The following is a 23279-nucleotide window of genomic DNA, read 5'->3' as shown; positions in this document are numbered from 1 at the left end:
CATGGTTATGTGAAGGCTCTGGTTAAAAGTTGTCTGATATGGGTTATGTACAATGATGTTGTCAGAGATATTGACGAGTCTCTAACTTCCTGCTGAGGTGGAAGATATCTCATGTTGTTACAGCAGTCTTTGGCTGAGTGCACACCAAACAAAGGGCATTTGTATCTGTGCAACCCTTTGTGTGTCACAAAGGTAGTGATCTTGTGCCTATCCCTACTTTAGGTCTAGCTCATCAAAAAATCCTTTTGGCCATTCATGTTGTGTAGTAACTTTCAGAGGTTCTCCTTGTCACTAATGTTATTGGTGGCCCCAGAATCCACCAACATCTCTAATTCTACCCCACCCATAGACAACTTGAGTAGATTTGAGAGTGGACTATATTATGGACCCTGAAAGCATATTAATCAACTTGATCCCTATTTGTTTGTGATTCTTCTTGCACACTAGCAAAATGATCTTTTCCTTTACACCTCCTAGAAGTCTGATCTCTCACAGGGCATTTTGGATCTCCAACTTGGTGCTCACTCAACCCACAGGAATTTAAAGCAATGTCTTCCTTGTTTGTTTCCCGTACTCCTTTGTTTACCATTGGGTCTGCCAGGTTTTTTATTTACCCTTTTTACATCATCTGTACCCTACTCACTCACACTGAGATGAGACATTTGGTGCTCTATCCTTTCGCACTTGTATAAATCAGGACTCGTTACTGGATAAGCAGTAAACTCAGCGAACTTTAATCTGAACAATGCAATGCTACAAGGCCATATTGTCAAAAGTGGACAACAACAACTGAGTCCATGGTCAAACTAAATGTTGATTGGCTGATCTAGACAACTGGCATATCGTCACAACACTGTTCTGTGAGTTGTAACATCCAAGCAAGGGTTAGCCCCTGAACATGGTGGGTTCTATTAGTGACAATCAAACTTAGGTATTGCCTTTGAACCTACACTTTTGTTCCAAGACATCCTATGTGATGCTTTTGCCATGCTTGTGACTTACTTATTCTCACTGCCAGTGTTTTTCTCCCTTGCTGCATAAGTAACTGATAAACAGTATAAATTGCGCACAAACAAGTTGACCATATGCTTTAATGCTTTTCTTCTTTCCATGCTCACTTTGCTATTTTTACTTAACGCATGACAGAAATATATTTTATTATGACTTTAATTTGTTATGAAATCTATTTTATTGTAGCCATATTAGAGGGAGCTATTCTAAATCTGTGCTGTTTTGCTTTTGAAGGATTTTTCCACTCCAAGTGAAGCCTCTACATCACAGGAAGGTCAGCAAAACAGGAGACTGAAAGTCACTTTGCTGAGTAGTGAGTGGAGATCATCAACTGATAGAGAAGTTTCAACCATCAGTAGAAAGCTTGCTATACAGTTAGCTACGTATCGTAATGTGGAAGTTAGTGTGTTTCTTCCTGAGTGCAGCGAAGAGGACAGGAGAAATGCTGCAAATCACAAAATTCAGCTCATCAATGCAGATAAACTGCCTGGCTATGACCCAATTCTTTGGTTGTCATCTGTGCCCAGAAACCATGATGTAGACTGTGCCATAGGTCATGGGGTGCATCTTGGCAGACAAATTCAACTCATAAAGAGGAATAAAGACTGTAGATGGATTCAAGTTGTTCACAGTATTCATGAAGAAGTGGGAATGTACAAGAACATTTCAAAAGGAGGACAAATGCAGCAGACAGAAGTAGAACTTTGTCAGATGGCAGATGAGGTTGTAGCAATTGGACCCAAAGTGGCAGAGGCCTACAAACGCTACCTTTGTTCTGCTAAAGAAGAAGAAACCATTTTAGATCTTACCCCAGGTGTTTTCTCTGAATTTTTTAACGTAATGCAAGCCACTGAGGAAAGGAAAACGTTCTGTGTTTTAGTGATTGGAAGTGGTGACAGCTGTGAAGATTTCAATGTTAAAGGATTTAACATGGCTGCTGAAGCAATCGCTGAGTTAAAAGATCCATCCTACAAACTGAAGTTCCTATATTCACCAAAAGAAAAAGGGGAAGAAATAGCAGAAAAGTTGCTTCAGCATGGCATCAGTCGTAATCAACTAATTGTTCGCAACCTTGATGACAACAGAGAAGCACTAGCCAACCTGTTCTGTGAGGTGGATCTTGCCATAATGCCATCAAGGACTGAAGGTTTTGGATTGCCTGGTCTTGAAGCCTTGTCTGCTGGTCTGCCAGTACTTGTCAGTGGTAATTCAGGACTTGGAGAAGCTTTGAAGGAAGTGCCTTTAGGCTCGCAGTGTGTTGTAGACTCAGAAGATCCAAAAGATTGGGCGAAAGAAATCAGAGATGTAAGGCAAAAACATAGGAGAGTTCGCCTTTCAGAAGCAAAGCTTCTTCGGGAACATTATGCAGAAAAGTATGACTGGGAGAAGCCTTGTACTGTCCTTGTGAAAAAGATGGAGACACTTGCATTTGGTAAAAGTTTTCCTTCACAGTAACAATTTTATGCTGTTACAATTATTAAACAGGGAATTGATATCATTTTCAACGTACTAGTTTGGCATGAAAGTTTGATTGATCTCTGTCATTTATTAGATATAGTGGCTCTTTTGATAATTATAGGGCACATCCTTATTTGGTCATTAGTATATGTAGTCACATCTAAGATTGATATTTTTAAATAATCTATCTGGAAGACTGGACTTCAGATTGAAAGATCTCTTTTCTTTTTGTTGATTCTAGGGAGTAAACTTATAACCCTCCATGTGTCTGTCTCCAATTAGATTTTACATGAATTGTAGATATATAAGATGAAATGCTCAAGGGCAAGTTGCAATGAAGCAGCATTCTTTTGAAAAGGGCAAATTTATAATACTCCTGATTGCTTTGTGTTGCAGAAATTGAGATAAGCCCCACACCCCGACGAGTGTCTTGACCAATTACAAGTCTCATTAAAATTGTTTCAAAAATTGTACATGAAGTATCCTCCAAGACATATTAGATCTATATCCTATGAAATTCACAAAATATTCTGGTGAAGGGGAACATTTTTCAAGCTGGCAATAATTCAAATGTTTATCCTTTCACACCAACATTTATGACATGGTAATAATCAATATAGTGTTAAATTCTATTATCAATTAAGCGTGAACTTAAAAAACGCCTGTTAAAACTTTTGGAAAATGAGGAGATGAATGTTGATATACGCTGCTCAGAAATTTGTAAATATTATATATCTTGATAACTTTGCAATTGATTATTTAATTATTCAACGGACTTAATTTTATTTTATTTTATTTAGCAATTGTATTTTTATTTAATGATTATCTTTGTTTAATTGTATCGTATGTGATCATTAGCAGAGACAGCACTTGTTTTAGAAGGGTGGCCCGCCTAGAATAGCTTGCTAATTGCGGGTCACCTAGGACTGTGATGATATTGTATTGCTAACAAATAAATAAATTGAAATTGAAATTGAAATTTATCATATTTCGGGTCATCAGGAAGCAAAAGATCAGCCATACCAGTCCTGAAAAAGAGGCCAACATCTGAGGCTGATACAAGTCAGGCTTACAAGAGGCCCAGGGAAGAGTTGACAGATGGCATGTACCAAGAAGGTAATGTAATTTCCCAAAACTTGAGTTCACTTGCAATATTACACCTTACAAATCATCATTACCAGTGTGTCTCCATATAATTACCATCATTCTGATCGGCTGGAACAGGTTGCTTATTGAGAGTACAGATGCATCAACCAATTTGTTCAATGACTAACCAATTCCTATAGACTTCTCTTGAGGGTTTTTTTTATAACATAAGCTATATGCAAATAATCTACCATAACTCAGCTGATGGGAGTAGTTCACACGCTTTAACTGAAGAATGTGCAGATATGGCAATGCACAAAGCAATTTGTTCAATGACCAACCAATTCCTAGACTTCCCTCACGGCTTTTTTTTATAACGTGTATGTCTTGTATGGTGTGGAAATGCATATGAAAACGAGCCCATAGCTTCAATTGACACTTAATAACTTGTAGATAACAAGACAATTACACTCAGGTGGGAAGGAAAACACTGGACCACATCTTGGGTTTCCGGTACACTTCTTTCATGCTTAAGGTTACCCTGCACCTTCAGGGGTGTATCGAGTGCAAGCGATGTAGCGCGTCCGGTTTAAACTATAGATATCTAAACCCCTATATCAACTTAAAGCTTACAGGACTGGCTATCAGACTATATCAAAAACTTGGGAAAAAAAATTAATTATCGGATTTTTCACGACTTCTAAATTTGTGCGCCCGAATCACCTTGTGAACGTTACATGTCAAAGCGAATTTTGTTTTTCGCTTATTTAATGTGTTCCTCCGGTTCCGGGGCGAAAGCGCTAAAAAAATGTGTCTGCGATTTGCCATATTCAATTTCAGTGTAAAGTTACAGAACATTTTTGAAATAGGATTAACAAAAATGTGGAGTGATCGTACAAAAATCGCTCTTGAAAAAAATAGTATATAGAAATAAAAAATTCGGAGACGTGTTTTTGTTGTTTATATGTAAAACTAGCTACTGTCAAAGGGCAATCGAACAAATTCCCTTTGACCTGTAACGTCCAAAAGGTGATTCGGGCGCTCGCATTTAAAAGTCGTGAAAAATTCGACAATTCATATTTTTTCAAAAATTTTGGTATAGTCTGATAGCCAGTCCTATAAGCTTTAATTTGATATAGGGGTTTAGCTATCTACAGTTTAAACCGGACGCGCTACATCGCTTGCATGCGAGACACCCCTGAGGGTGCACGGTAACCGTAAGCCACTTCCTGTGTACTTTCCAACAGAGCAGTGCATAGTCTAGGCTTCTTTATTTCGTTATTTTTGGTCTGCATCAATGGAATGCAACCAGTTCCTATGGACCTCCACAAGCCTATAACCTGTAATTATTATGGAAAAGGCCCAGAAATCAGAAAAGTTATATATGGCATGAAGTAGGGACATTTTTTTATTCAGTACGAAGAGCAAGGAATACCAATTGTGCTGAAAGCTCTTTTCTCATATTTTACAATAGTAATTTGTTACTAATTTGGTTTTGCACCTGCTGAAGGTTCATTAGCAAGCAGCTGCAGATTAACAGCCATACCAATCAGGGATAAACGGCCAACATCCATTGTTGATGGAGATCATCTTTCTAAGCGAGTCAGACAAGAATTAACTAGTCATGCTCATTATGAAGGTAATATAACACAAAACAATAAGGTCAATAATTAACAATTATTCTTTGAAATCGAGGTGAATAGTGGCTAAATATTTACCGAGCCGCGAAGCAGCGAGGTAAATATTCTTGAAAAGCCACTATTCACCGAGATTGAAAAGAATAATTGTTCTAGTATATACACACGAAGTGATCTCGACAAAATTAAAAGGAAGCCATTTAAAGGCAATTTCTGCTTCTGAAACTTTAGCGAAACGCGAGTTTAGGCCCGCTATTTTGTTTTTCACACTATCCACTCGCTCGGAGGTGTACATTGTTGATTAGCCCGAGATAGCGAACCAATCAGATTGCATGAAACGCCAAGATCACTGAGTTTGTATATACTAATGCAGAATATCAACTTCACAAACTTGAAAGCTCTATGTAGCTCAGCAGAAGCAATTAAAACATTTGTAATCTTGGAGCTCTGTCCCTTTTGTCCATCTTGAACAGATTTAAATACAGGTACTTATTTATCATTCTAGAGAAAAATGAGCTTACCAGTTCAACTCATGTTTAGGCATTTCAGCTCAATAAGGTAATCCTCTGGTTTTTGCTTGCCAGACTCATTTGGGGACTACGGATAGTTTCGTCTTCTTATAGCAATTGACAAACTGGGTTATTGGAGAGAACACACTTGGAGTGAATTAATTGGCAATCAGTTATCTACTGTTTCTGATAACTTTGTCAGGAAACAGAGAATTAACCAGTATACATACATTTTAGAGTCCAATAGTGCAAATGAGGAAACCTCAACAAGATAATTAGTAATTTAGAGTTTTACCCTTTCTTAGAAGATCCATTAAATGTGTTTGCTGCTTTTAAACAGTTCATTTTTTCTTGACTTGTTTGGAATTTGTCAGTAGTATACTGTATTAGTATTGTTTTGTAAGGCTTGTCTAAAAATGAGCAGCAGCAAGTCATGAGAGCTTAGCTTCTACTTGTCCCTTGTTCCTTGCAGGTAGGGAAATCCCATCAGTTCAAGAAAGTCGTCAGTCTCAAGGTGATTCCATAGCTAATGCATGCCAATTGCTCCATGCAGTAATCATCTTGTTACTTAAGTTTAAACTTATATTGTGGTCAATGGAGTCATAAATCTGGCGCTGGTATGTACTACTCGTTGACCAACAGTTTGATATACCAGTCCGTGCGGTTTCCTTTTGCGGTAATTCCATAAACAGTCCTAAGTGGAATCACAGCGTAGCATTTAAGCTGTTCCCATTACTATTCACCTTAAAATTTAACAGTTGGAGCGGTTTCCTATTTATATTTCTGTCCATTTCCACAAAATCATGGCCTATGTGGTAATTAACTTGAATTTAGTTATGCTGTTTCAGAATCAGTTATTCGAATTAAAGATCTTGGTATACGAACTGTTCGAGTGAAAAGTAAAATTATTTCAAAATCCAAGCTTTCGCCGATCAACGGCATCATCAGGGATAAGAATGAATGGAAAGTAAGCCTTTTGTTGCATTCACAGTTTATTTCTATAGCTTTCTTAAATGATAGTCACATCCTTTACACATTTCACCACACACTCTCTTTGCATATATATATCGCGCCCGGAATATTTTCTTTCTTATCCCTGATGATACCATTGATCGGCGAAAGCTTGGATTTTTAAATAACTTTACTTTTTACAGCAGTTTAAGGCCTTATTCGAACACTTAAACAAAGCTGCTGAAGGACAACATGAACAGATTACTAAAGATCTTGGATGTCGATGACCGAGTTTACTTCTATAAATGTTTCCAATTAATTGTTTGAATTATTTTGTTAATCTGTGTAATCACGTGTCGTATGCATACAGCCTAAAAATGAGTCTCCATTCCAAGTTTAGTCGTTTAAAAGATCACATGAAACACTAAGTTAACCGTTTTGTTTCTATAACTTTTTTCTAGACCATGACCTTTCTGTGTTTACAAGACTTCTCACTGCTGAGTACAATAGACGGTCTCTTCTAAAACCGCTCTTTTGGCAGAGCACCTTAAAGCTACGACTGGAAGATGTTTACACAAAATTGTCAGTTGTGTCGAGAAGAAAAACAGACTTTGTTTTGGAGAGCGGAACAGTGAACATGTTTGACATTTTTAAAACACTCAACAAAGGCGACGATTCTATCGTACTTGTAGAGGGAAGCCCTGGAATTGGAAAGACAACTTTTTGTCTTAAAATTTCTCATGACTGGGCAAACCAAAATATCCCAAAGGAATCTGCTTTTCCGGTTTTCAAACTTGTGCTGCTGCTGAAATGCCGAGACATTCATGGAGATGTTAAAGATGCCATTGTCGATCAGCTCCTCCCCGAGGATATGGATGAAAAGGCCAAGAAAAAGCTGATAGATTACATCGAAGATTTTCATAACCAGGAGAGTATTCTGATCATTTTGGATGGCCTTGATGAGCTTCCAAAAGCAGGTGAAAGTCACGTGGACAAGTTACTTTACAGACGAATTTTATCACTTTGCTATGTTTTGGCCACATCTCGTCAAGAAAGAGGAATTGTAGTACGACAGAAGGTTGACTTTGACGTTCTTCTGCAAATTGAAGGGTTCACAGAAGCAGATTCCTTTGAGTACATCAGAAATCACTTCAGTCACTTTGGTCCTGATCATGTACCAAAGGGAGAAAGACTCATTCAGTCCATCCAAGAAAACAACTTCTTACATGAACTTCCGAGTAATCCACTGAATCTGCTTCTTCTCTGCGTTGTTTTTGAGGATTATGAAGGGAATCTACCATCTTCTCGGACCGAACTATATCATATTATTGTTCGTTGCCTTTTACGGAGATATTGTGCCAAAAATAATGTGCAAGCTGCTGCTGATGACAAAGCTCTAGAGGAACAATTTAAGGACAGTTTACTAGCATTGGGGCAGTTAGCTTGGAGGTGTCTGCAGGAAGACCGTTTGTCGTTTCGAGAAGAAGAATTGGAAGAATTTGAAAGAACAGTGAAAACTTTGGCAGCTCGTAAACTTGGTTTGATATTTAAAGAAGCCAGTTCTAGGAAGATCAACCCTCAGCACGAATATCACTTTTTCCACAAAACTTTTCAGGAGTACTTGGCGGCATTATATCTCGCACACAAGCTACTGAATGGGAAAGTTAACGTCTTTCGTGATTTGAAGTTAAAATTTCGTGAGGTTACAAGTAAATACAATCAAGTGTTTCTCTTTGTGTCTGGCATGCTGGGCGAAGATGCTAATACTCTGTTTGATCACATTGCTGAGAATCTGCAGATGACAGATTGGGAATGGCCGAGTTGCACCCGGCAAGAGGCGACTTTCTTCATTGAGTGTTTCAGTGAAAATAGAAATGCTGAACAAATGGCAGTGACTCTATGTTCCTATGTCCCGTTTCCTGGGTCAATATTCATTGACATGAGGGAGAACTCATTGAGAGCGTTCCCATCTGTTGTAAATGATTGCAAGAGCTTCACACAATTACAACTACCCGTTCATCTTACCGTATTCGATTCGGATGCCCGAGTACCGCCCGGATTTCGTGATTATCCTGTTATTGAAGATTGGGGTTACACAGTTGGTGATGATCCTGATGAGTTTCTAGCCTCGTACTCAAGGCTAGAAACTATTATCGTTTCTAATTTTGATAAAGATATAGACGTAACACCAGCTGTGTGTAGTGCACTTCAAGTGAACTTATCTTTACATTCCTTTACTTTTGAACGACATTTTCCTTTTTCCTCGGAGGAGGCTGTTGCTATTGGTGACAGTTTAGCTGCAAACAAAGCACTACAAACCACGACTTTAAAACTGTTTGGTGAGAATTGGACGACTGTTCTTGAAAAGGGATTGTGTGGAGAAAGTCTGCTGACATCTGTTGTTCTGGAGATCAGTGGCTCGGTAAGGGAAAGTGAAAAAAAGCCTTTGAAAAAATTGTTATTGAAGAGATCGCTTAAATCTCTTAGCCTCGCTATTTATGGAGACATGCACGATTCATTGGCGACTTCAATCGGCGAAGGACTCGCGACTAATCCGTTCTTACAATCCCTCACATTGATTGTTTATGGAAGCGTCAGCTGCTCTGCTTTCACTTCGTTAAAAATGGGTGTTCTAGGAAATAGTGCTTTAAAGTCACTGGAAGTAAAAGTGTTTGGAGGACTTCCTGACAACTGGGTAAATATTTGTGAGACTCTCTATGCTGCTAAAAGGTCGTCGTCCATGTCTCTTACAATTAAACCGGACGTAGTTGGCAAAATAACAACTCTACAGGTAGCCTGTCTTCGTCCTGTTCGAAATGAAAGAGTTGGCGCGTTTAAACTGGATTCATTTACTGTAAACATGTGGGGAGAGTTGAGTTGCAGTGGAGCAAGTGATTTATGCAAACTCCTGATAGCATCAAGAGTTTCCTGTGTTAATTTGAATATCCACGGACGAGTAACAGACAGTGTTGCTACCTGTTTGGCTGAGAACTTTGACAAAGTTAACTCATGCCCACTGTCCGACTTAAGTATCAACATTCGGGGAGAGTTGACGAGAGATGGAAACAGCATCCTTCAATCACTTGAATGCAATCAAACATTTGCCTTTACTTTAAATGTTCAAGACGTGAATGTACTTGACAAAAGATGCGATGAAGTTAAGTTAGATGGAGTTGATTCTTCGTCATTAAAGGAAGCGTTTACAAAATTCGAGTCTATCTGCTCGCGTGTAAGTAAATTGAGTCTGAATTTGGATAATCCCAGTAACCCAAGTGAGGTGGACTTGGGATGTAGTGCTGGCGACGTTTTGGCGAAATTCGTGTCACTTGCCACGTTAAGCCTCTCATTCAACGGCTACGGTGGCTCGGATGAAGACTGGTTTGGTAGTCTGTGGAGTGGTGTGGCACAGAACACGTCAATAACAACGCTGAGTATTACAGTCAACAGCTACGGTCAGTTTGTCACAGGCTGGTGGATAGGTTGTCTGTGGCATATTTTGAATCGAACCACGTCAATAACCACGCTGAGTATTACATTGAACATCTACAGAGGCACTGATTTGAACTGGAAGAACGAACTGTCTTGTGGTTTGATAAAAAACACATCAGTAACCGCGCTGAGTATTACAGAGAACATCTACTGTGACGAACATGAAGACTACGTTGTTTGGGAGCCTCTGAGGGAAGGTTCGGAGGTAAACACGTCATTAACCACCCTCAGTATTGTGGTCAACAACTACAAGAAGATAGGCATATTGTGTGTGGATTCACTGTCGCTGTTTTTGAAAGTAAACATGTCAATAACAACGCTAAATATTTCACTCAATAACTGCGGTGAGATGACTGGATACTCGGTGGACGATCTGTTTAGTTTTTTATCAGAAAACACGTCACTTGCCACATTGAATCTTGCATTTAACTGCCACAGTAACTCATATGAATGCTATAAAGACTGGATACACAAATTAAGTCGAGTTTTGGAAATGAAAACTTCACCAATCAGAATTTGTCTTGAAGTGAACTTGTTCAGTGAGAGAAATGAAAAAACTGAAATGGGTCTGACTTAGCGAACAGCATATCTTTTAAACATTCTCAACACTGCCTGAGTACATTAACATGAGCTTGTGGCGCACTTGTGTTACATTCAATGATTACAATTACAAAGACTGCAAATCTGATCTGGAACAGCTCGTCAGTAACTACATTCAACAGTTACGTTGACGGAAGAGGAGAGTGGGTATGATTCTGAATTTCACATGGAGGAATGCAATCCTTGTGACATGAGGGCACTCACTGGTTGAATGTTGTTTTTTAAACTCGTCAAAGAAATGAATGGCGTGGATATGTTTCAGTTTAGCTGGACCAAACTGCTGTATAACAAACGAAGACTCCTGAATAATGTATGTTACATACTGGCAATGAAAGACTTACAACTCCGTGATGACGGGTTAAAGACCACATGACGCATGCGGAGTCCTTGACATTCTATGAGGTTAGAAGATCCTTTGCAGAGGGTAAGTTATTCACTTTACTTAAATCAACACCAGGCTTTTCGCGACAGGCTCTTCTGTGCTTAAACAAAAAAAAAGTATATAGCGTGGTATGACTTCTAATTTCGGTGAGATTTGCAGTTTTTAGTTTGGTATGAATTAGACATATTCAGATTCGTTTGATTCTTTATACTCACCTCAGGTACTATATGCGATAGATGCCATCTTTTGCTTTAACCAGGCACCGTTACCTGGAGTCCGGTGACACAGTGAGGTAACCACGAATTTCAAACATTTTATCGCGGTGTAGACTTTAGATAGATAGCGTCCAGCTGCCTTTTGGGAAACCAAAGGTTAGGAAATTCAGAACGATATGAAACAAAAGTCAGAGTAACTTTGTTAAAAATGTGGAGATTATTCATCTTGACGATGATGAATTATGAAAGAGTGTTGTTATCTGAGGATGATGATATAGTCAGAACAGTCAAAATAATGATTGTTGTCAACTTTTTGAGTTGAAGAGGCTCATGGCTGTGATACTTTGGGGTTAAATTACAACGATGCGGTGAGAAAAAATAGACATCTGTTTACCATTCGTGTAAATAACGGTATGGTATTTATTGAAAAAACCAGGAAAGATTTATTACTCGACGTTTCGGGGTCATCGTGACTCCATTATCAAGAGACTAGTTTAAAAACATGCAAATAAGGAAAGGTACAAGAATAGCATAAATTAGACTGAACGGCTTAAACAAACACCTTGGCGCGGATGGAATCCGTTTGCACGTTCAGTGTTGGCTTACGCATGCGAATATACAACATTTCATTAACAAGGCAATCAAATTTGCCGTTACATTTCGTGATGACGTTGAATTGCTCGATCAAGCGTTCAGGCATTTCACTATTGTGCTGGAGGTGGTAGTGTTTGTAGATAGAAGATGATTTCCTTGTGTGCCCTTCTACGCGCTCGTGTAAGTGACCACGAGTATAGCCCACATACCCTGCATCACACAGGTTACATTTAAATTCATAAACGACACATTGTTGGTTAACAATAGGGGGCTTAATTTCGTGTTGCTTAAGCTGTTGATCGAGCTTAGGGCTAACGAACACTGGTTGGACAGTCACGCTTAACTTCGAGCTTAGACTGTTCAGTTGTTGTTTAACATGATTAGCTGACGACTGGTCCTTGAAGGGTAACACTAATCTCACAGTCTCCGATGGTACGTCTGGTGATGGACAGGGTTCTGCAGATGAAATCCTTCTCTCAACGAACCGCTTGATTGTAGTTTCAACCAGTGGCTTTGGGTATTTCAAGTTATGAAAAACCCCTCTAAGGCGGTCACATTCCTCGGAGAAGAAAGACCAGTTAGAAGATAATCGATAAGCGCGATCCACCATGGTGTTAACTAGGCTGCGCTTGTACTTAATGTCAACATGACTCTGGAAATGCAGAAGGAGACCCGTGTTGGTTCTTTTGATGTAGACCTTACTCTCAATCTTTGGTGCACGGTTAAGCAGTTCAATTCCTAGAAAGGGAAGGGTTCCTTCCCGTTCGACTTCCATGGTAAACTGGAGGGAGGGATGGGTAGAGTTAAGGGTGTCTAGAAACTGGCCAGCGGTCACCCTATCAGGCATTACGGTCAGGGTGTCATCGACGTACCTCCGGTAATAGCGCGGAAGTTGACCGTGTCGTTCGAGGTTTTCCTCAATCGAGCACATGAAGACGTTAGCCAACAACGGTCCAAGGGGAGAACCCATAGCGACTCCATCTGTCTGCTCATATAAAGCACCGTCAAACTGGAAAAGCTGGTTTTTCGTAGCTGCTCGGAGGAGGTCGATTAGGTCCGCCTAAGAGATGTTCAAGCTGTGCGTCTCGTTGAACCAATCCTGGGCAAAGGCTTTTTCAGCTAAGATCTGTATTGTTTCCTCCAATGGTACATTTGTAAACAATGAGATGACGTCATAGGAAACTAAAATTTCGCCGTTCCTGATCTCGAAGCCTCGTACTTCATCAGCAAAGCGGAATGTGTCTGTCACTGTATATTGGTTGCACGACAGGGGTTTCAATTTGTCGTCAAGCCATTTCGCTAGCGAGTAATTGTAGGTGTTAGTAGCAGAGAGTATTGGCCGCACGGCCAACTGTTCTTTATGTGTCTTCGGCAAGCCATACAAGTGTGCGAGTCTGGACCCTTTCGGGCGGAGAGCGTCAGCAATGGATTTCGGTAGAATCTTTCGAACGAGAGTTTCCAACTCCCTTTCTTTCTGAAGGAGAGGGTGGTAATACTTAGGAGGTCGTCCTCTGGTTCTAGGTCTCTCCGAGTCGACGAATCGGAATTTGCTGGTATCGTTTATTGACGCTTCGGATAGTAGGCGAAGATATTCTGATTTATCCATAACAACAACACCAGACCCTTTATCCGGTTTTGTGACAACGATGTCATCGATGTCAATCTTTCCTGGTTTTTTCTATGCCTTTGCTTTAGCAAATCCCTGCTGATCAAATGGTATTTATTGGACTTGAAAATGGTTACCCGTCCAAGTTGTCTTTCTTGCTCCAAATTTTTGTTTTGTACTCATTGCAATGTCCGCATCTGTTGGTTTTTTTCTGAATTTCATAGTTTATCTCTGATTTGAAAAGTTTTTTTGTTTTGTATGTGACATTTTTTTTTCTGTGCTCGCACCTTAGATTTAGTACTTTTGGGCATAGAGGTGTCTAAAGTAGAAGCCTTTGCTTTTCAATACTCCCAAAAGGAAGATTTCCAAAGAAGCTGTTTTATATCGTGGCAACGAAAGACTTGGACTTCTCTGTCACCGAGGGTTAATGACCACAGTGACGTAAGAACAGTCTTTGATTGGATATGTTGTTAGAGGACACGTGACAAAAGGTAAGTCTTCACATCCCTTGAAGTAACAGTGGGCTTGTAGGGAGAGGTTATGCTGTGCTAGAGCTCAAAATTATTAGTGGCTGTACAATTTCGAATTAAAGTCAACCTAAGTGTTATCCTTGTATGCCACAAAGTGAGAGGTATTTTTGCTATATCATAAGTGTTATATATATACTAAGTGTTATATATTATATAAGTGTTATATATATATATGCCACAAAGTGAGAGGTATTTTCCTTTAGCATAAGTGATATATATATGTATATACCTAAGTGTTATATATTATATAAGTGTTATATATATATACCACAAAGTGAGAGATATTTTCCTATATCATAAAACTGACTTAGCTTTTTTTTACGACAGATACTACGCTTTTTTCATGGAGCGAGGTTTTAACTTTAGTTTCTTGAAATCAGAAGCACTATCAATCAGCGCAGCGGTAAGTTAGATTTGTGTTTAAAATGCATAATGAAATGATTTGCGAACGGTATTGATTTTAAGCTTATCCTCGAAGTATACACAGTGCTTGTGACAAAGCTAATCCTAGAAGTATAAACAATGGTTATCACATTTGAACCTTCCATACGTCGCAGCTTACCATTGAGTTATCTACAACCCAGTGGCAGAGCATCGGAGCGTGAAATCCGGAAGTCTGGGTTAGATTCCTCCGGTTGGATAAGATTCTTCCAATTCGTCAATTATTACTTTATTTTTTAAATTAGTTTCTCACTGTTTCTTTTACAGCCTTCATATCCCAGCAGACCAGCTGTCTGCGCTATGATGGATTAAATGTTCCAGAAGAATCCGAAAGTATCTTAGCCAGGAACAATATAATTTGGATATATCAACCAAGTTGAAATGGTAAATTGGCCACCGTAACGATTACAAAAGCTGACGTTTCGAGCGTTATCCCTTCGTCGGAGCGAATAGAGGAATTGTGGGTTGTGTGTTCTTTTAAAGGCAGAAAATGGAGCTACGTTGGTCATTATGCACTACTGTGTATTACAAACCTACAGACTCGCATAATTACTTGTTCTATTCATCTTCGCATCCATCTCACGTTAAGAATTCCATTCCTTTTTCTCAGTTTCTAAGACTTTGTCGTTTATGTAGTGATTACTCTGATTTCCACCACAAATCAGAGTCAATGTGCCAGTTTTTCGATAAACGTGGTTACCCTGTTTCTGTCGTTCAAGCGAGTTACCACCGCGCCCAACTTATTGATCGACATTCAGCACTACAAACGTCGCATAAGGAAGATTCCGACCGCATTCCATTCACTCTCACGTTTCACCCTCACAACCACTCAGTTAAATCCATCATTCTTAAAAACTTTAAATTACTTCAAAACGATCCAGAGACAAGCACTATCTTTTCGCAGCCTCCGCTCGTTTCATTCAAACGCGACAAAAACAAAGGCAATTTTTTGGTCAGAAGTTTTTTTATCAGACTAATGACCAACCAGGCACTTTTAAATGCGCTCGAGCGCGATGCAAAACGTGTCCCCTCATTTAAAACACTGATAAAATATCGGGACCTAAACGATTCATTAAGATCACCGATCACTTCACGTGCACCTCCGCCAGTGTAATCTATTGCATAAGTTGCACTTATTGCAAAAAGATATACATCGACGAAACGGGCAGAAGACAAGGTGACCGATTCCGAGAACACCTTCGAGACGTGGAAAAGAATGACAAGGACACATCGAAACCAGTCGCTAGACATTTTACTTTACCTAATCATTCTAAGCAAGATATGGCAATCTGCGGTCTTTCCTTACACTTAGGTAGCACGGAAAGTCGTAAAACTCTTGAACAAAAGCTCATCTTTCAAACCGGCAGTCTAAATCCCACAGGGATCAACGGACGCTTTTCATTCCACTAATTTATTCGTGTTTTTCTCGTTGCCATGTTCCCACCAATGACGTAGCTCCATTTTCTGCCTTTAAAAGCACACACAACCCACGATTCCTCTATTCGCACCGACGAAGGGCTAAGGCTCGAAACGTCAGCTTTTGTAATCGTTACGGTGGCCAATTTAGTATTTCAACTTTGTCGATATATCCAAATTATTTCGTTACTCCCACCAACGCAGCCCCAAACAGTTTCTTTCGAAACTATCAGCCTTTAACCAGGAACAAGCCAAGTGACGCATTATTTCTTACCAACTGATGGGAACAGTTTTTCAGACGCATAGGCAAATCTTGTTAGTGTTACTAGGCTCATTGACGCATTTAAAGTTTAGTGATGGATGAAGGAAATACTCGGCTACTGTGTAACATTTTCTATTATTTAACCAGTTGTAGAGTGGAACGTTTTCGTGGTGATTCATGTTAGTCCTTCGTAAGGCGACAGGTACTCAGTCTACCTCATCACGACTGGTATTGGAAGTGACCTCATCGTGAGTCAAGCGATAGCACTTCACTACCACGATTAGTTCAACAACCTTTTTTACGATATGTAATAAATTTGTAAGGAAGATTATAAAATTTCTCTTCAGTCTTTGTATTGAAAGGTGATTGATGGAAGCAAAGTGGAGGAATTTAAGATTTTGTCACAAGAAAGCGCTTGTATCATTCTCACACCATAATTTTGTTCTAAATACTTAGCATTCAGCATTGTCCGCTCGATGCTAAGATTAAATGATTTATAAGAAGAGTAGCCTGGCGCGAAGATATGCTCGGATATTTATCCACGGACTTTATCTGTTCCGAGATGCTAATAGGTTTCCAAGAGCGAATCTCGAGTAAAACTGTGAGCTTCGAGGAACAGATAATGTTCAAGGATTAATATATGGGCATATTTCCGCGCCAAATGGGGGCTATTGTGTTTATTATCCTTCAAATATTTTTGAACGCGCAGGGACTGAAAATGTTTACGAACAGCTTACCATTTACGGCGTACGATGTTCACTTTTCGGTGTTTTCTGATACAATTTTATGAACGAAAAATATCGGATATCTCCAGGTTTGGTCTAGGTTTAGTTGGGAGACATTCGGTAACGTGATGTGTGTTGATTAGTTGCGCGCGAGCTAAAATATTTGTTGGATTATAGACCCCGTTATATGAAAAAGCGAAATACGTGACAGAATTGAAGTCGGATAAATTAGAACGTTTCCATTTTCTTTCTACACTTCTGATCCAGTGAAAGCTTAACTATGGGAGTCGTAAGCTGAAACGAAAGAGCCAACTAATCACAGTGGCCTTAATTTGTATTGCCATCCGGTGGCTTACAACCCTCATAATCTAGTTTTGATTTGATCTCTAGCAATAGAGTCCTAATCGCCATCATGATGCACTGCTTTGCTTTCCTTCTGTTTGATTTTCATTCGATGGTAGCGCTCTGCTTTTCTTCCTACAAAAGCCTACTCCGTTTTATGTTGTCTGGCAGGTTGGACAATTGAATTAATTTTACTCGCCTTCAAAGCAGTCTTCTCATGTTGAGCAGCTGATTGCTGAGTGCTTGGCTGAAACTGAACTTCATATTTTAATGCAAAGAGTATGTAATCGTAATCGAAGACCTCTTATCCATAGTGATTTAGTTATTTGCCGCACCCACCAGCGGATTCATCGTAAGACTGTAACAATTCTATATTTGAAGACTGAAATCTGAGATAAGAACTCGCAAAAGAAAAATACCGACCAGAGTAGGTGTAAGTTATTGCACCGACTTGCAATTGTCATGTCTGATTACGTTAGCCAGTGGACAAATCCTCAAATCAAGGGATCCTTCCCCTAGGGTGTACAGGCAGTCCAGGCTTTTAGTCGCCCTAAATAATAACTTAGTCGTTGACAGAAGTTAGACGGGGGGGGGGGGGGGATATTCCTTTACACCCTGCTCAGCTACGCCCTTGCTTTACCCATGATGATGATGATAGTTTATTAACACTTCTGGCAGTTAAAAAACTGAATAAACAGTGTAATTTTACAAGGATATTAAAAAGAATCTTACTAGATACCAATAATAAAGTCTATTTACAATAATAAGTCTTAAGAATTAGATTAATAATAATAAGTATTATAATCATAGTTGAGTCTACGAATACCTAAAAGTAAAAAAGTCATTTGCCCTTTTTGTTCTTTTCACTGTTGTTATGGCTTTGGTAGTTCCTGATCTTAACTGATAAGGTATAAAACTTGTCATAGCTTGTGGAGCTAAGAAAGATATGGGGTGGTCTTCATTCCTCATTTCCGCCATCAACTTTTTATAAACGAATATCCTACGATCTACCAACAATGACAATTTAGTCTGGTCCAGGGCTTGTTGATAACTACAATTTGGGAATATATTTTTTAAGGCTCTTTTTTGTATGGATTCAATAGCATCAGAGAGGTATGCGGGAATGTTTTGCCACACTTTCGCAGCATACTCTAAGACCGATCTAATATTACAAGTGTATACCCTATGCATGACTTCTGGCAGAACTCCTGCGTGTTTCAACAACCTTTGAGCGTATAATTTCTTAGCTGCCTTCACAGTTACATATTCAACGTGAGTGTTCCATTTAAGGTCATCTCTAATTATAACCCCTAAAAGCTTGTAAGTTCCTACCGTCTCCACTTCTTGATTTCCAACAGTTATAGGTCGCATTGCAGTAATCGATTCTTCATGATATTTACGTACATTTCTTTACATTTTTTGGGATTTAATTTCATCCTATGTTCTATGCAATAATCATGGATTTCTCTGACAACTACATCTAGCATACTAACGGAGTGCCTTGGAATAATCTCAAATGCAGTAGTGTCGTCAACATACTTCGTACGCATATGCCAATTACTGAGTAGCTTGTTTATCATAACAGTAAAATTGATGTGATCTGTTTACCATTTGTGTAAATAACGGTAAGGTATTTATTGGACCTGAAAATCGTTACTCGTTGAAGTTGTTATTTTAACTCCTAATTATTGTTTTGTACTCATTGCAATGTTCGCATCTATTGGTATTTTTCTGAATGTCATAATTTACCTCTGATTTAAAAAGTGTTTTTGTTTTGTATGTGACATTTTTTTTCTGTGCTCGCATCTTAGATTTAGTACTTTTGGCCGTAGAGGTGTTCTAAAGTAGAAGCCTTTGCTTTTCAATACTCCCAAAAGGAAGATTTCCAAAGAAGCTTTTTTATGTCGTGGCAACTAAAGATTTGGACTTCTCTGTCATCAAGGGTTAATGACCACATGACGTAAGCATATAATATTTTGAAATGACGTTAGAAGACACGTGACAGGAGGTAAGTCTTCACATCCCTTGAAGTAACAGTAGGCTTGTAGGGAGAGGTTATGCTGTGCTAAAACTCATAATTATTAGTGGCTGTACAATTTCGAATTAAAGTTAACATAAGTTTTATCCTTGTATGCTACAAAGTGAGAAGTATTTTCTCATATCATAAAACTGATTTAGCTTTCTTTTACGACAGGTACCACGCTTTTTTCGTGGAGTTAGATTTTAACTTAAGTTTTTCGAAATCAAAAGCACCATTAGCGCAACGGTAAGTTAGATTTGTGTCTATAATGCATAATGAAATGATTTTTTGAACGGTATTGATTGTAAGCTTATCCTCGAAGTACACACAGTCTTTGTGACAAAGCTAATCTTAGAAGTATACACAATGGTTATCACATTTTAACCATCCATACATAGTAGTAAACCGCTGAATTATCTACAGCCCAGTGGTAGAGCACCTGAGCGTGAAATCCGCAGGTCTGGGTTAGAATCTTCCCGTTGGACAAGATCCTTCCAATTCGTCAATTATTGCTCTGTTTTTCAATTACTTTGTTACTGTTTCTTTTACAGCCTTCATATCCCAGCTGACCATAAATGGTCCAAGAGAATCCGAGAGTATCTTAACTAGGAACAAGCCAAGTGACACATTATTTCTTGCCAACTGATGGAAACAGTTTTTGAGACACATAGGCAAATCTTGTTAGTGTTATTAGGCTCATTGGCGCTTTTAAAGTTTAGTGATAGATGAAGAAAATACACGACTACTGTGTAACATTTTCTATTATTTAACCAGTTGTAAAGTAGGGTGAACATGCGGAGGTAATTTTTTTTTATCGACTTAGTTTATAATATACATTCGACTGGCCACCATGAGAAGTTACTAAAGATGACTAGTCAGGCGTTAGCGTTGGTGGAGACCCTATTCACTCTGACGAAGGGCTAATGCTCGTAAAGTTAGCCCGTAGCCAATTAACATTTCCAACTCGTTTGATAAAATTGAATTACCCTGATTGAACTCTGCCCTATGTGATTTCTGGCCAGCTAACATTTGCAAAAAGTATCTCCTCAATAGATTTATCTTGTGCCTAAAAAACGCAGAATGGACATGAGTTTTACCAAGGATTATGTAAGATCACTTTGCATTGCATTTCTTGCAGAACTCAGTATTTACAGGATCAGTACTCGAAGACTGTCAATCGGGCAACACCCCGTGGGCCTCCGGGTACGCCTGGAATACCTGGCAGAGACGGAAGTGACGGAAGGCCTGGAATGGATGGTCCAACGGGGGTCCCTGGAAGAGATGGCCCTCCAGGAAAAGATGGTTATCCCGGTTCAGCGGGGGCCGCGGGGCCTCCAGGTGTAAATGGTCTCCCTAGGCATCGTGGAGAGCGAGGATTAAAAGGAGAAAGGGGTGATCTTGGTCCAATAGGTGAAGAAAAAAATAAAAACAAGATGCCAAAATAGTGAGAAATGTTGCGTCCACTAACACAGGATTACGTCTTGTGCTTGATCTCATGCAAAGAAAACACGCCTACGTGCCCCGCCAAATTTGTGTTGAGGAATATCTCACGACTTTAACCGAGCATGTCGGAGGGTGTGGGATGGGGAGGGGGGGGGGCGAGAGTCATGAGACGGTGCGATCTACTAAGGAATGACATGTGTTACGTGAGAAGGAGAAAGAGAGAGACTCCACCTCGTGTATCTCTAACTTAGTACCCGCTTCCACGCCACACAAAATTCTGATATCGAGGCATTGCTGCATGTTTAAAAACTCAAGACAGGTGAACCCAACGTTTTACTTTTTTTATTTTTTCATCACAATGTTTTGCTTGTTTTCTTGTTACTCATAGGAGCGAGAGGTTTACCTGGAATGAAGGGAGGAAGAGGAGTTCCCGGAATACCGGGAGAGGACGGCGAACCGGGACTTCCTGGTACGGTGGGGAACAAGGGTGATAAAGGTGAACGTGGGGAGACGACTTGTTATGTCACGGAGAGGGGGCGGAGGGTGGAGAAATCGTGCTTCGATGCTGCATCTTATGAAGAAACTAGCCGAGCTCAAAGCAGGGATGCTGGAGGGGCGCTTACCTATGTTCGATGGGGAAGGACCACGTGCCCCGTGGGAGGTGCTACAATAGTGTACTCAGGTGAGGAGGTACATTTTTCCCGTAGATAAGGTCAAGGGGGAAAGTTGTAAATTCTGAAATCTGCATCAGGTAAAAATAAAGCAGCCTAGCCCTGAGGACAAAATGAAGAACTCTGCGGTAAAATCCTTGGGATACAAGAAAAAGGTTTTTATCGAGAGATTCATCCCTTGGGGTGTATAAAAAATCTAGGTTTTTAATCATGCTAAATAATAACCTTTTTCGTGACAGAAGTTGAGTGGTGGGGGGGGGGAGGGGAGACATACTATTTTACACCCTCTTTAGTTACGTCCTAGAGTTACCTATAAATGAATTCCTTTATCTTGACTTTCTTAACAATGCTGGATTCTTCTCTCCAACTCTCAGGGCAAGCTGCAGGTACACGTCATGACAAAGCTCGTACAGGTGGTTCCCCTTACATCTGCGTACCCAATCAGCCCTGGTATTTCGGTCAAGTGGATCCCAGTACTCCACTCGGAAACATATCTCAGGCGAACCGCGATGCGATAAAGCAGGACGAGACACGCAGCATCCTACACGGCACCTACTTCTACCTGTCATGTGTGCTGTGCCTGGTCAGGACCCGTAGCGTACAGATCATGCTGCCGGCTCGAAAGGAATGCTATCGAGGCTGGCATCGAGAGTATGATGGCTACCTGGTGGTGCAGTCCAACCGGAAGGACCACAAAGACGTCATCTGCTTGGACCGGCAATCCAGGAATCTACTGAAAGATGCCACATATGTCCGAGGGCTTTTTGCAAGTTGTGAGACGTTCTCCTGCCCTCCATATGTAGAAACAGAGAGACTCCCTTGTGTCGTTTGCACGATCTAGATATAATGTTAACTGTAGTGGACAGATGAAGCCCTTTGGTTTAGCTCTTAAGTGTATGCTAAGCTGTTTTTTTTTTATTATTTCTTAGGAATTCACTTTCTTCGCTACTCAATAAGTTTCAGCAAAAGAATATCATCTGTATTTTCTTGCTTTCAGATTAAATTTCCCATTGTATAATGAAGATCAATAGTTTTTCTCAGGGCAATTTTCGAGTGCGTGGTGTATAACGAAAACCCAAGTTGTTATAACGTTCAGTCAGAGCAAAGAATATCGCAAGTAGGTGAAGTAAAATTATTAAGTCATCCTGAAGCGCTAGACGTGAGTGACCAGTTGAGGTTTTTTTCAGTCTTCCATTTGATTGGTTGAGAGGGTAGCAAGTAGTTTCTGGACAAATGGCGTATTAAGGTGAAACCGCTACTATCCAGAATAGTTTCGTATTCCAGTTCAAATTTACTTCACAGACATCAGGCTATTAGCTCCTCTTTACCGGTTACCTATTTTTGTTTGTTTGTTTTTTTCTAGTCTTGTGTGCATTATTAAATAACACATTTTACAAGTTTGTAAACTTTAAACTTGATTGAAAGAATTCGTCCAACGACGGATCGGAGAAAGTGATTAAACGAAGTTTTAAAAAGGTAACTATTCACCGAGTACTACTTTGCGACCCTTTTATTCAAATATGGATATGTTCAGTGCACCTCTGTTTCTCTATCTTTGATGCCGTCAGGGATCCTCAACAACTGAAGTTTTATTTGAGAATGCTCCTTGACCCAACCTTTATTTCCTTCTCTTTCATACACCCACCACTGAATATGGTATGTTTTACGCTGATTTACCGTCATGGGAAACTACATCTGCATATGTTATCAAATTTCGAATTGCTCGTACAACATATTTTGTTTCAACTTGCCAAATTACGATTCTGTGATATGCCAAGGGCCTTCAGATAAAAAGATCCGACTCAACCCGTCCCCCTCCAAGCTTTTTATCCGTCTCTATTTATACTATCCAGGCTGAGTGCGTGGAACCCAAGCAGGCGAAGGGATAACC

General features: G+C 39.7%; 3 protein-coding genes across 6 annotated transcripts in view; 2 read left to right on the top strand and 1 right to left on the bottom strand.

Annotated features, from left to right (window-relative positions):
• Positions 1-18107, top strand: part of LOC148722498 (uncharacterized) — a 28901-nt gene extending 10794 nt beyond the window's left edge. The window contains exons 3-11 of one of the 3 annotated variants that reach the window (XM_088735276.1): positions 1246-2443; positions 3472-3585; positions 5066-5194; positions 6174-6215; positions 7114-11143; positions 11344-11415; positions 13896-14029; positions 14396-14471; positions 14777-18107. In XM_088735276.1, coding sequence (XP_088591402.1) covers positions 1246-2443; positions 3472-3585; positions 5066-5194; positions 6174-6215; positions 7114-10718 — 5088 coding nt within the window. In that variant the 3' untranslated portion in view covers positions 10719-11143; positions 11344-11415; positions 13896-14029; positions 14396-14471; positions 14777-18107. Of the gene's footprint in view, positions 1-1245; positions 2444-3471; positions 3586-5065; positions 5195-6173; positions 6216-7113; positions 11166-11343; positions 11416-13830; positions 14030-14395; positions 14472-14776 lie in introns of all 3 variants that reach the window. The other 2 variants (XM_088735275.1, XM_088735274.1) reach the window with 2 other exon arrangements.
• Positions 1-22868, top strand: part of LOC148722497 (uncharacterized) — a 47310-nt gene extending 24442 nt beyond the window's left edge. Inside the window, exons 2-5 of one of the 2 annotated variants that reach the window (XM_088735301.1) lie at positions 19449-19520; positions 20413-20684; positions 21106-21399; positions 21763-22868. In XM_088735301.1, the coding sequence (XP_088591427.1) occupies positions 19449-19520; positions 20413-20684; positions 21106-21399; positions 21763-22229 (1105 nt within the window). In that variant the 3' untranslated portion in view covers positions 22230-22868. Of the gene's footprint in view, positions 1-19448; positions 19521-19825; positions 19955-20412; positions 20685-21105; positions 21400-21762 lie in introns of those variants that run through there. The other variant, XM_088735302.1, reaches the window with a different exon arrangement.
• LOC148722499 (uncharacterized) lies at positions 11756-12917 on the bottom strand. The gene has a single exon (XM_088735296.1). The coding sequence runs from the start codon at positions 12900-12902 to the stop codon at positions 11889-11891; it is 1014 nt and encodes a 337-aa protein (XP_088591422.1). The 5' UTR covers positions 12903-12917; the 3' UTR covers positions 11756-11888.
• Positions 22869-23279: the final 411 nt, after the last annotated feature.

This window comes from Stylophora pistillata, chromosome 10, assembly GCF_964205215.1.
Source record: "Stylophora pistillata chromosome 10, jaStyPist1.2, whole genome shotgun sequence".
NCBI classification, from domain to species: domain Eukaryota; kingdom Metazoa; phylum Cnidaria; class Anthozoa; order Scleractinia; family Pocilloporidae; genus Stylophora; species Stylophora pistillata.
The sequence above is the reverse complement of the archived record's forward strand: the minus strand, read 5'-3'. Positions and strand labels throughout refer to the sequence as shown.

Bases quoted from the DNA above. Each gene is read 5' to 3' on its own strand.
- LOC148722499 (XM_088735296.1), bottom strand. From the start codon at position 12,902: ATGGGTTCTCCCCTTGGACCGTTGTTGGCTAACGTCTTCATGTGCTCG.